The 13,239-nt window shown below is 40.3% G+C and overlaps 1 protein-coding gene across 3 annotated transcripts in view; it reads right to left on the minus strand.

The window, feature by feature from the left end:
• Nucleotides 1-892: 892 nt before the first annotated feature.
• Nucleotides 893-13,239, minus strand: part of USP32 (ubiquitin specific peptidase 32) — a 167,618-nt gene continuing 155,271 nt past the window's right edge. For all 3 annotated transcript variants that reach the window (XM_074342650.1, XM_074342651.1, XM_074342652.1), the window contains 5 exons: nucleotides 7,800-7,991; nucleotides 5,755-6,043; nucleotides 4,219-4,643; nucleotides 3,671-3,763; nucleotides 893-3,167 (listed from right to left, as the gene is read on the minus strand). In XM_074342650.1, the coding sequence (XP_074198751.1) occupies nucleotides 2,994-3,167; nucleotides 3,671-3,763; nucleotides 4,219-4,643; nucleotides 5,755-6,043; nucleotides 7,800-7,991 (1,173 nt within the window). In that variant the 3' untranslated portion in view covers nucleotides 893-2,993. The remainder of the gene's footprint in view (nucleotides 3,168-3,670; nucleotides 3,764-4,218; nucleotides 4,644-5,754; nucleotides 6,044-7,799; nucleotides 7,992-13,239) is intronic.

Genomic DNA, 13,239 nt, shown 5'->3' on the forward strand with positions numbered 1-13,239 from the left:
GAGATAAAAAGATGTTCAAGGTTGTCATTTAAAAAGCCAGAGACACTTTAGAAGCTGTGCTTCATTTCTGATGACTTTTTGGATCCTTCTTCTGTTTGTTGGTTTCCTTGAACAAGCACTATTGCTGCTGATTCGACATGTTTCATTCTATACATTTTTAATGTGTATTCCTGTTTTTTTGGAGAATGTGAGCAGAGGGCTATTAAATTCTTTTAGCATCAGTATAGCAAAGGAGTAAGAAAATCTCTTTGTGAAACACGACTGACTTTCATGGGGGTAGGGTTTCACATTCATTGAACACTTACCAAGAAACTCTGCCAGGCACTTACAGACTTCATTTACTACCTAGAAGCCCCTGGGAAAGGTATTCTAATTTTAAACGCAAATGTGACTGAGGCTGAAGGACCCACAAGTCTAAATCTTCGACTCTTCTCAACCCTGTCAACTGCCTCCTTGGAGACCTCCTAGAAAGACAACCAGGGACATCCCTGGTTTCTCAGCGCCCCCTAGAAACCCAGGATCATCTCAAGGCATCATACAAATAAGAAATCTTCCTCTTCACCTCGTCTCCTAATCTGCAGAAAAACTACTGTGAAACCTCCTTCATCCATTCTCGGTTCCAAACAAGCAAGCTAGCCTTCTCCCCGACTCCTTCAATGCCTTCCAAACGATCTCCTAACAGGGATGTGAACCAAATTTAAATCAGTGTACCTGCTCACTGCAGGTATCTTGTTCTACCGCCAACAGTTTCCATCCTCTCAGAGAGGGAATGTCCACTCTATAAGTCAGGTAGGTACTATTTAAGAAGGAGGATTAAAACAGGGTCACAGAGAGGAAGGCTAAAGAATGTCTCTTTTATGTTTAGTTGTACAAAGGAAAAACAGCACATAGATGCATCCACAGTATTTAATTTATTTGGATAATAGTTACAGATAAACAGGTACACTCCATATACAATTACCAATACTTTTTATACAGTTCATATTTCAGAACATCAACACTATTTTATTTACACTCTATTTATATACATTAACATCTTTCTAAAGTCAGTGCATTGTCAACAAGTTTTATACAGTAATTTACAAGGTGAATGTAGTTAGTTAATTTAATAAATTTTCTGCTAGTCATGAATTAAAAAAAATTAATTACAACCAATATAACAAACACAGATCAAACAACATTAGTAGATTGTGCTACCTGCTTAAATAAAACATCTGTAAGGGAATTATTTAAAAGCTTCCACTGTTTCATGGGACTTGTCCAGGTAGGAATGGACAGATTTTATATATGGAAAATCACAAAACTATGAAGTCTGCATTCTGTCTGATTTCATATACCATTTAGGCCACTCCTTCCTACTTGCAATTATAGTTTTCTTCTATATAGGGTTTCAACTTAGGTAGCCATTTAAGACAATCTTTCCTAATGCTCTGAGAAGAACTGAATAGTAACCGGCCTTAGATATCAGAACACAAATGCTTCATTTCATTGGTACCTACTATCTATGAGGAAGTAAGGGCAATGGAATCTGATAATTAATGAGAATCAACTTCCAGGATTCAGATGAATAAAAAAAGATCACTGAAAAAAAGTGGAATAATTACTTCAAACACATATTTTAAAACAACACAGAAAAAAATTACTGCTTGAAATAAATAACATTTAAACTTTTGTTCCAGTCTTGAATTATCAGAGGAAAAAAAAATGAAGTGAGCAAAGAAACATAACTTTTGATGACCACTACTGTGAAATTAAAATAAAATAAAATAAAGTAAAAAGGACAAACATCAAAATTAAAAAAAAAAGGACATGCAAACAAAACAAAAGTTTACTTCCTAAAACCACCAATTTCATTAAAAATACTTACCCACTATCAATGCTTGGGATGTATTTTGTTTTTAAATTTAATATGATGGGGGAAAAATACCCCAATCAAGTTACCTTATAGCCCTTACAGCCATCAAATATGAACAAGTTTTGAAAAGTTCATTTGCACATATTCTTTTTTTTTTTAAAGTGCAAAACAAAGAAACAAAGAACAAACAGTCACTAGCTGTAAAATACCATTGAGCTTTGCTGCTGCTTTCCCTCTCAGAATTTCTTTGTGCAGCAGTGCCTGTAAAGATGGTATGAATATTGGCAGCTTCCCCCCACCCCCCACACTCAGCAATGGGGAGATACATTTCTGAGGGCCCCTGAAGTATCCTCAAGTTAAGCTGCCTCTGTCTGGAGGGCTGTGTTGGCTGGATTTCCCAGGATGCTTTTTTGTTTTTCCTACAGGGTCTCCCAACCAAGGCCCTGGGTAGAAGGCACACAGCTCTTAAGAGATTCTCCCTTTCAGACCAACTGCTTAAATATGCCTCTGCTACCAACGACTGGTTGTGTCTCAAACACAAAACAACAACAACAAAAAGCAATGAAGACACAGAAAGAGTGGGAAGATGGTTCAAAAAGTAAATCGAGAAATCTGTGTCCAAGCCACAAGAACCCTTTGCACACCTTCACGATCTTGCTTTCTCCATCTTATTAGTCAATACAATGGGATAAAACTTCAGGAAAAAGGAGGTAGCATATCATGTCGTCCCCAGACAACACTACAATTTTTTGTTTTACTTTGACTCCAAGGAAATTCTTAGTATTTTGTTATGATTATTGGTAAACTATACTCACTACATGTTTGTTCATATCTGGACAAGCACAATTTAGTTCTTATTTGGTCCCAGGTGGCTGGTGCCAAACCCTTTTGTTTACAGGCTAATGGTGGGCTCTGCCTGAAAGTTCTCTACCAGAGAGCTTGTGTGAGACACTTCCAAACAAAATTATTACTACTGTCTGTTAACTGCTATTTTAATTAGGATTTTTATTTTGTGCTTCAGGGTCACAGGATAAAATAACTACATTTAGCTTGCCTTTCAGCGACGCTTTTGCCAAATGTCAGCTACTGGGAGTCACCTCCCTCATCAGCAGCCTGTCTAGCGGCCAGAGTGGTAGCTTTACTGCAACACACAGTACTTTCTGTAATCAGATTCGAAGTCTTCGTCCATGCTGCTTGTGTCTGCCATCTTTTTGCCATCGATCTTTGGCAGAAATTGTGCATAGTCGATCCCCTGCTGCTCATAGAAAAGAATGTAGGCAGAGTCGGTGTCAATTTCATCAGGGTGAAGTTCCTAGAGGAGAAAGAAAAGCCTTTAACAAAAAAGCCATCACTAGCTTGGCTCTTAATTCTTGCCAGGGAAGGGAGGACCAGTCCTCTTTAATTACTAAACCTGATTGCTTCCAATCAGCTTAATATTTTGGCTGTCTTGTGCCTGCTCCTAAAATAAAACCCAGTATTTTCAATGTTTGTTTCAGGGAAAATACTCAGACCATAGACAAGTCAAAAGAATGACAAAAAACAAAACCAAATACAAAATCCCATCAAATTCTAACAGCTCGAAAGACAAGAACTTATTCTCATCAACCTACACCTTCTTTTCCCTCACTGCTCATGTTTTCCTTGTCTCCCCCGCATATCACTTTTGTTCCTTTATGCTGAAGCCATCTACACACTGATTCTAACAGAAATAACTATTTTCTATTCAGGAGAAAACAAAACACATTATCTCTACAAATACCCTCCAGATCTGCTGACAGATTCAGTTTCTTTCATTCACAGATGGGAGATACTTACCTTACAGCTGCTGTCATTGTAACAGTACCACTTGCTGTTTGGGTTTTTGGCATAAGTGACATAATGGCCCCCGCCCAGAATTCCTGAATGGCACTGCAGGAGAGAAGAAGTGGAGGTATGTCAGTGGCTGACAGTACTCTGGCCAGGGCACAGCACCAGGATGCCAGCAGGAAAAGACTTACTGGAAAAAAAAAGTGTTTCCCTTTTCCCAAAAACAAATCAAAGAGGAAATGTCAAAATTCAAAAACTCTAAATCTTACCATTTTTATACTTGTAATTATTTTTGGAAAGCAAAAATTCCTTAGGAACACACAACTGTGAGTGGCCTGAACCTGTGACTCCAGTTACAATGATTACATGACTGTTCCCCTCATCACACTGTGAGCATCTTGGAGTCTATCTAAAAGCTCAAGGTTATCTACTGCCAACTTGGTCTACTGTCAAGTTCAAATAAGCAGGCCCTGAAAACATGATGAGTGAATGAATACGAACAAACAAACCACTGAAAAGTGCAGATCATTCTGAAAACCATACAACAAACCACTTACCGAAATTGCATATAGATTATAAATAGGCTTAACATGAACATCTTCTCTTTGGTCATCAGTGCTGTCTTCTTCACTGTGGTTCTCAAGCTGACCATTGCTGTAGCCATTGCCACATGCCTCATGCTCATAAAGGAATCCATTGGCCAAAGCTACTTCGTGGTCCTGCGGGGTGACCAGCTCAGGCTGGCTGCCCCCCAGCACATGTCCTCGGCTCAAGGCATCAGTCAGCTCACAAACTTGCCCAGCCCCATTCTCTTTGCTGGCATCCAAGTTCTCCTTACTACTCGACAGTTTATTTTTGCTGCCGATCTGGGGTAGCCGGAGCCTCCCTTTGCTTCTCCCTAAAGTCCGGGGGCTGCTGTTAGGGCTGCTGTTTTTGCTGGAGGGACAGCTGGTTCCACTTTTTCTTGATGAGGAAGGTGAACCTGTGAAAGGGGAAGAAGGAAAGATTCATAAATCCAAATGCCACAAGTTTAACCAGCCACCAAATGCTAACTGAAGCCAATTTCACAAGTGTACACCTAAAGGTAAAGACAGGGGTGTCCTGACTGGCTACTCTTTATTCCCATTATGTGGCCAATAAGTTGCACTCTTATCTTCCTCAGTGCCAAACCCCACCAGAGGCAGCAATGTCCTGAAAATGTAAAATGCCACTAAGTACGGACCTAGAAAATAGTAGAAAGATAATTTAAGACAGATTCAGTTCAAAATAATATTTAACTAAGGAGTTTTACAAATACACATTCTTCTTCTTTGTTAAATTAGATTAAAAAATACAATCACCAATTACCAAGGACTCACTGTTGCTAGCACGACACTGAGAGCTCTCTCCCCCTATTATCTCAACATCTCACAACAATCCTGTAAAGCAGCAGGTCTCAAACCTTTTGGTCACAGCTCCCCACCCCATTATATACCCTTAAAAATTGTCCAGGGCCCCTAGGACTTTTGTTCATGTGGGTTATATCTATCAACATTTACCACATTAGAAATTAAAACTGAGGGATTTAAAAAAATACAATACGCAAGCACACAGTTCACTGACAATATCACATGCAATGCTGGCTGACTCCACTGTACGGTTGTGCGAGTGACAAGGCAGATACTGTCTCAGAATTTTTATGAAAATAGTTCCTGTCCTCCAGGCTCCCTGAAAGGGTCTCAGGGACCCTCTACGGGTTCCCAGGTGATACTCTGAGAACCTCTGCTTAAGTATGAAAAGTATCCTTCATGATCACCAAATGTCAGGCATTATGGAAAGTGCTTTACTCTTGATATATGAAATCCTCACACTCTGTGAACTTAGTGCTATTTTTTATTTTACAAATGAGAAAATGGATTTAGTGAGGGTGTATCTCTTGCTACAAGTCACAGAGCTCAAATTTAGATCAGTCTGATTCCAGATAGGTTCCTTGTACCTCACTAAGCTGCTGCTCCAGAGTAGAAGACAGGGAAACAGACAGCCTAGAGGGGTCCCAGGAGGGCCTGTCTCAGGGTGATGCCTGGCTCCATGCAGTCCCCCGGCCTCCTCCTCACCTTTAGGGCTACTGACGGTGTTTGCACTGAGTGAGGATGGGCTCTTGCTCAGGAGCACACTGTCTTCCCCAGCTGAGTTCGGAGCATCCACTTTCTTCACCTCTCCTGTTGGAACCCTGGGGTCAGAGAGGTCGTCCCCCTGGGGTGTGAGTGGTTTGCGCTGACAGAGGGCTGGGTCTCTCGGCACCAGAAAAGCACTAGGGTCAAAACTTTCACGAGGAAATTTAACAATTTTCTGTGATTTTATCCACCGACCATTTACAAACTGAAATCGTTTGAGGTGAATAATCTGGAGAAGAAAATATAAAAAACACTTGCAACAAAGAGTTCTGAAGATAGAAAATACACATTAAAACAACAACAACAACAACAACAAAGCTGGGTCTAATACATGTAAATGTTCCCAAAATATATAACATAACTTTTTTTACCCCCAAGAATATATTTTATTATGTAACAAAGTTATCAGTTGGGCCAGTGCCCTTCAGCTATGTGGCTGACATGGTATAACCCCCCCATTTCATAGTCTGTGTGTATCCAAAACTCTCTCCCAAATTTCTTCAACATCCTAAGAGCCTATAATTGCATGTTCTCTGGGCTTGTGGTGCACACGGACCTTTACTTCTCTCCAACATCATAAAAAACCCAGTCACAAATACACTCATGAGGATAGAAGACTGTATTTAATGTTCTGAAGGAAAACAGAGGTGTTTTTTTTACAGATGAAGCTTATGTCATCCCCAGAAGGACTCTCCTTTCTTACTACATCCTTTGGCTGCTCCAGGGAGCTTCACTGTTCTGAAGAGCTTAAGAAGTTCCCTTCATCTTTCTGGCTTCTCTTCTCCTTTTCAAGAGCAATGAATTCCTCTAGCCTTACCCAGTGTTACTACACTCTCTGTTGTGGTCACAGATGTTTGGGTTGCTACCTCTACCCTAAATGCTTAACAATTTTGTTACGTACTCTACGTAAAGAGGGTTTCTTCCTAAGGGGCATGCTGGTGACTGGGTTTAACAGAAGCCCAGCAAGTTCTCAGCCTAATATTTTATTCCTCAGAAACATGGTTTTTTAAATGCCCATACTTCACGATATGTGATGGCTATATGAGTACATACAGTTGTCAAAACTCATCAAACTACACATTTAAGATCTACTAATTTAATTTCATGTTAACTATACTTCAATTAAAAAAAAAAAACCACAGACACGTTCCCCTTTCCCACTTACCTGTTCCCAGGCCTGCCCCTGTGCTCTGCTTCCCTTCCCTCAATTCTCATCCCTGGAGCTAGTTAGTAATTTCTTGTGCATCCTTCCCTGAGAAGTTGCTCTGGTCTAAGCTGTTCATGGTCTCACAGAATAGTAGGAAGAAGCCATGAACAAAAAGATACACACAAGGACTAGTTAAAATACACCAGTGCCTCACAGTGACTTTGTTTTTTTCAGTGACATTTGATATGATACTTCCACCCTTAAGGAAAAAACTCTCTTAAATGAATAGGAAGATTTGACACTGCAAACTCTCTTGACAAGCAAGAGGAGAGTCTCCTAACCCAGGAACGGAGAAGGCAGAAGTAATCCAGTGGAAACGAATACGTAAGCTGCAGTGCGCTTGTGCACACACACACCCCAGCAGTGTGCCATGGCCACGTGACCAAGCCTGGTGGGACCGGAGGCTCGGGCCCAGGTGCTCCTCTGTAGCTCATAAAGCGGAAGCATAAAGCTTCCCCTCTCCCTGGAGCCAGAAGTGCCTCCACCTTCTCCTGAAGCTCAAATTCACCAGGTTGTCCCAGCTGTGGCACTTCTCACATACTGGCCGTAACTGGAGCCACTGGTCTACACGGCTTCTCTCCCCTTCTAGGCTGTGCGCTGTCCAGGAGCAGAGGCAGCAAATACCTGTAGCACAGTTCACCTCTGTGTGACCCCACACAGCAAAAGCGCTTTGAACACTGCTGCAGGGAGGGACTTATTCTCTAAACCCATCATTTGTTCATGGCTTCTTTCCTCTGAGCCAGACTCCTGCTCCCTCAGAGGCGGGGCTGTGACCTACCAGGATGGGCGGGAGCCTCCAGAGATCCAGCTTCTTGGTTGCCAAGCAGTGTGTCTTACACTTGGAGCAGTAGTACATCTCATTCTCCCCGAGCTCCTCCTCACTGGTGAAAGCGCGGAGGCAGCTGTCCAGGTTGATGGGCTCGGCTTGCGCTCGCCGACTCTGTTCCACACTCTCGTGCTCATCTACAACCTACAGGTGGAGGGAACAGGGGAGATGGGGGAAGGGGCGGAAGGGAGGGAGTTTAAAACGGTCACCTGGCCGTGCATTGTCCTCTAGGGGACTCAACTTCATTTTACTTTACACGAGGAAAAACATACAACCCAAACTCGAGTCTGAGCAAACAGAGCATCTGCGCATTTATTCACAAACATCACATCAATAATAATATTCTTGGGCAAATTTCTATTTACGTGACCCTAGCTATTTGGGAAAAATTTCTGCATCCTTCAAAATGACAAACAAAAACAATCAAGGAATTGCCTGTTTATTTTACAGTTTCAAAATCCGAAAACAGCTTATATGTGAGCTGGCCCTCTCAAGGGTTAGAGATTAGGCCATTTACTTTTTAACATTATTATTAGTATGCTGCAGGCTTTACAGGGACCAGGAGAAACAGTATCACTGGAACAGACGCCAGATCCGCATTAAATAAGAAAGGATACACACAAAGCTCACCTTGAGAAGACAACATCAGGGTGTTAAAACCCACAGGCTACAACTTATTTGCATATTGATGCCCGAGAGTTATCAGAATACTGTGTGTATCATTATGACTCCTGTCTCTTGATGCATTTTTATCTGAGATGGCAATAAAAGGAACAGCAGGCACAAGAAAGCCGGATTTTGCTGCGAAGACCTTTAACACCTGCCCAAACCTCTGTGGTCCCGTTAACCAGCATGCTAGGCTTTGGGGCAAGGAGGTAAGTTTAGGAAAGGAGAGAGCAAAGGCAGGGGTAGGTGTGTAAGGATGTATGTTGGAGGTGGCGTGGGAATCAGGAGGAGGGAGACAAGGAGGAACCCAGAACGTGACAGAAAGGAAGAACTTGGTGCTCTCCAATTCTTGGCTGCTGCTTAATAAGCAATCAAGAACCAGAGCAGGGCAGGCACAGTAAGACTATGAATGACCGTGAGACTTCACACAGGGATCACATCCCAGGGTGGGGCCCGGACAACAAGTACAACAATGAAACTTTTGGCAAAGGTCACATACATGTCCTTGTCATCCCTTCCGGGGGTGAATAGCTTTCTTTGCCTGAGGCAATTTCCCTCATGTTTTCCTTCCTGAAGTCATGGTTTAGAACAGGTTTTCAGAGGTGGCTTTTTTCCTACATGAGAAGGTGGCTGAGTAATAGGCTGTCACTTTTTTTTTTTTGTATATATGTATTTTTTATTGAAGTATAGTCAGTTTACAATGCTGTCAATTTCTGGTGTGTAGCATAATGTTTCAGTCATGAACATACATATATTCGTTTTCATATTCTTTTTAAACCTGTTACCACAAGATATAGAAAACAGTTCCCTGTGCTATACAGCATGAATTTGTTGTTTATGGTCAAATGCTCTTATAAACTTTTATCAAGGCTGGGGTTGATGAGGCAATGAAGGGTTTTGGCACTGTATCATCGACCATTTTAAAAGGGGAACTTAGAGGAAACCTATTTTTCGGAAAGGGAAATCCGGTTTGATCTTGAGTCACTAACTTCTTTTTATTTTTGTTTTGTTTTTGTTTTTTGCATTTTTAAAAATTGAAGTATACTCAGTTTATAATGTGTCAATTTCTGATGTACAGCATAATGTTTTAGTCGTACATACACATACATATATTCATTTTCATGTTCTTTATAGGTTACTACAAGATTGAATATAGTTCCCGGTGCTATACAGTAAAAACTAGCTGTCTATACTAACTTCTCTTTTCTTTTTAAAAATTTAATTAATTATTCAAAAAATTGAAGTATAGTCAGTTACAATATACCAGTTTTTAGTGTACAGCACACTGTCCCAGTCATGCACATACATACATATATTCGTTTTCATATTCTTTTTCATTAAAGGTTTTACACTAATTTCTTTTCTGATACAAAAACTCACGTCATCTTCAGGGCTGGTCATCCAAGGGAAAAACTGACATGCTTCAAGAGGAAACATGCCGTATTATGGGGGTTAGAATCAGAGTAGAAAAAAAGGTGTATCAAATGGAGCAGCGTCTCTTTTCTCACAGTCAGTTAAACATTATCTATATCATCTCTACCAGGGATGCTTTATGGCCAACCACAAATTACAGCAAGCTAGTAAAGAATGTTGATTTTTACTGACCATATTTTATACAGAACACACAGACATAGATACAGAGCTTGATGGAGACAGGAAGGAAAAAGATGATGGATTAAAAAAGCATACTCGTAGATGACAGTAAGTTTTATTTATTAAGAGAACTTCCCTAAATGACAAAGATTCCTTTTGCCTCCTAGGATCCAATTCCAGATCCTCTATGATTATTCAAATAGCCTAAGTTACTTATTGGCACCCTCTTCCATTTTTTCTAAGTCGCTTGGAAGTTCATCCTAGCAGGGGTGGGTATAGCTCAGTGGTAGAGTGTGTGCTTAACATCCATGAGTTCCTGGGTTCAATCCCCAGCACCAACATTTAAAAAAAAAAAAAAAGCTCATCATTAGCCCAAAACATAAGGGCATGAAGTAATAGCTTTCATACATTATAAGACTATTAGAAAAAGAGGGAGATCTAAGAAGTTACCTAGCTTAATTTTCTATTGAGGAGTGTGAGGTCCAAACAGGGAATTGCCTGTTTTTGCCACCCTCCTTACCAAATAAAACATTCACATATAAATTCTGGAAAGCAGAGGAAAATGTAATTTTCTTTTATGTTCTGAATACAAAGGCAAACTGTCAAAATATTGACAGATTTTCTTCTATCCTTTCTTTTTATATTGAATAGATTTCTCAGTATATCCAATTTTATATCTTGCTTTATAAAAAACTTTACATGATATTATAAGTATGTCCCCATACCTGTTAGTAAAAACTCCTTGTAATCATCATTTTCAATGACTGCGTAATATTTTATCCAATTACTATATCACGCTTTATTTAACCACTCCTCTAATGTGGGACAAATATAAATGGCTTCAAATTATTTTTGAGTTATTTTTTTTAAAGTGATTTGTTGTTGTTGTTAGTGGAGGTACTGGAAAATGAACCCACAACCTTGTGCATGCTAAGCATGTGTTCTACCACTGAGCTGCACCCCACCCGCCATTATTTTTTTTTACTATTCCAACAAATGTTATGAAGAAATTTATCAGTAAATCACAGAGTATTCTCCTTGGATAGATTCTTAAAGGGGAATCACTGGAATAAAAAACATAAAACATTTGGGCAGTAATCTCAATTTTGAACCAAGGTATCTCCTTTGTCTACGTGACTTTCCAAGCACATGCAGAAACCACATGTAGGAAGAAATTAGTCATGTGGCGCCATTTCCCAGCAAGGAAGGATATCTCAACAGCAACTTGGTTTCCATGGTATCTTAAGAGCATCACTGAAAGTGGAAGTGGGGTGAGATTTAATAGGTCACATAGGCCCTTCTTCCTATAAAGATGTCCTCCAGAGCTTTACAGACTGCACATTGGGCTTGTTAAAAATGGAAAGAGGAGGGCAAGGGGTATAGCTCAGTGGTGGAGTGGGTGCTCAGCATGCATGAGGGCCTGGGTTCAATCCCTAGTGCCTTCATTAAGAGAAACAACAACAAAAGGGGGGAAAGAGATTTACAGCCAAATTTTTTGTCTTTGACAGGAGTATCTTGTCACAATAACGTCCTGTCCGATTTTGTGCTGATGAAGATTTAAGAGCATCTCTTTCAATTGCTAAAATTTTCCCTCTTCAGACGAAGCATGGCTGAGGTATTGAATCACCCTGTTACAGTGAGCATAACCTGCTAGGACATCAACTTCCCTTCTGTTCCCTTTAGCCCAGGGATCTTTCATTTGGCAAATATCCACAAAGAACACTCATCCTTGACCAGTGAGAGCTTAGGGGTGTGTGGGGGCATATTTAGGGATTCAAATAGGGAATTTGGTCTGGAATCGGTAGCTCCCCCACTCCTCAGTAGCACTAAAAAGACAGAAAAGTCAATTCTCATTACTAACTTGTCTAAAGGGAACACCTTAAGAAATAGCGGAGGAAACCTCCATCAAGAGTCATATAATGAAAAAATGCTCAATATCACTAATTATCAGAGAAATGCAAATCAAAACTAAGATGAGGTATCACCTCACACCAGTCAGAATGACCATCATTTAAAAATCCACAAATGACAAATGCTGGAGAGGCTGTGAAGAAAAGGGAACCCTCCTACACTGCTGGTGGGAATGCAGTTTGGTGCAGCCACTGTGGAAAACAGTATGGAGATTCCTCAAAAGACTAGGAATAGACTTCCCACATAACCCAGGAATCCCGCTCCTGGGCATATAGCCACAAGGAACCCTACTTCAAAAAGACACCTGCACCCCAATGTTCATAGCAGCACTATTTACAATAGCCAAGACATGGAAACAGCCTATCCAGTCCATCAGTGGATGACTGGATAAAGAAGATGTGGTATATTTATACAATGGAATACTATTCAGCCATAAAAATGACAACATAACACCATTTGCAGCAACATGGATGCTCCTGGAGAATATCATTCTAAGTGAAGTAAGCAGAAAGAGAAAGAAAAATATGAGATTGCTCATATGTGGAATGTAAAAAAAAAACAGAACATAAATACAAACAGAAACAGACTCACAGACATAGAATACTAACTTGCAAACTTGTGGTTGCCAAGGGGGTGGGACGTGGGAAGGGACAGACTGGGAGTTCGAAATTTGTAGATACTGACAGGCATATGCAGAATAGATAAACAAGATTATACTGTATAGCACAGGGAAATATATACAAGAACTTATGGTAGCTCACAGTGAAAAAAAAAGTGACAATGAATATACATATGTTAATGTATAACTGAAAAATTGTGCTCTACACTGGAATTTGACACAACATTGTAAAACAGTTATAACTCAATAAAATATGTAAAAAAAAAAAAGACATGCAAAAGCCACTATAATTCTTCATGTGACTAAATCAGCTCCTTTGATTCCGTTGCTTTTACTTCTCCATCAGATTCTTCATATCTCTACCCACAAGCTACCTAGTCAATCCACCCTTCAAATTTGGGGAACATTTTTAGGTATGGAGTTAGTATTCCTTTTGAAGTTACATTTTCAAAATTTAAAAACTGCTCTGGCCAGAGAGTGGCAGTAGAGGAATGCTAAGTGAGAAGACCAGGCACGGAGATGTACTCTTAGGTGCCCAGTCTGGAAACATTCAATATTTTCTCTAAGTTTTCTGATCACTGTGCCCATTAAAGGCAGCAGCTA

This window comes from Camelus bactrianus, chromosome 16, assembly GCF_048773025.1.
Source record: "Camelus bactrianus isolate YW-2024 breed Bactrian camel chromosome 16, ASM4877302v1, whole genome shotgun sequence".
NCBI classification, from domain to species: domain Eukaryota; kingdom Metazoa; phylum Chordata; class Mammalia; order Artiodactyla; family Camelidae; genus Camelus; species Camelus bactrianus.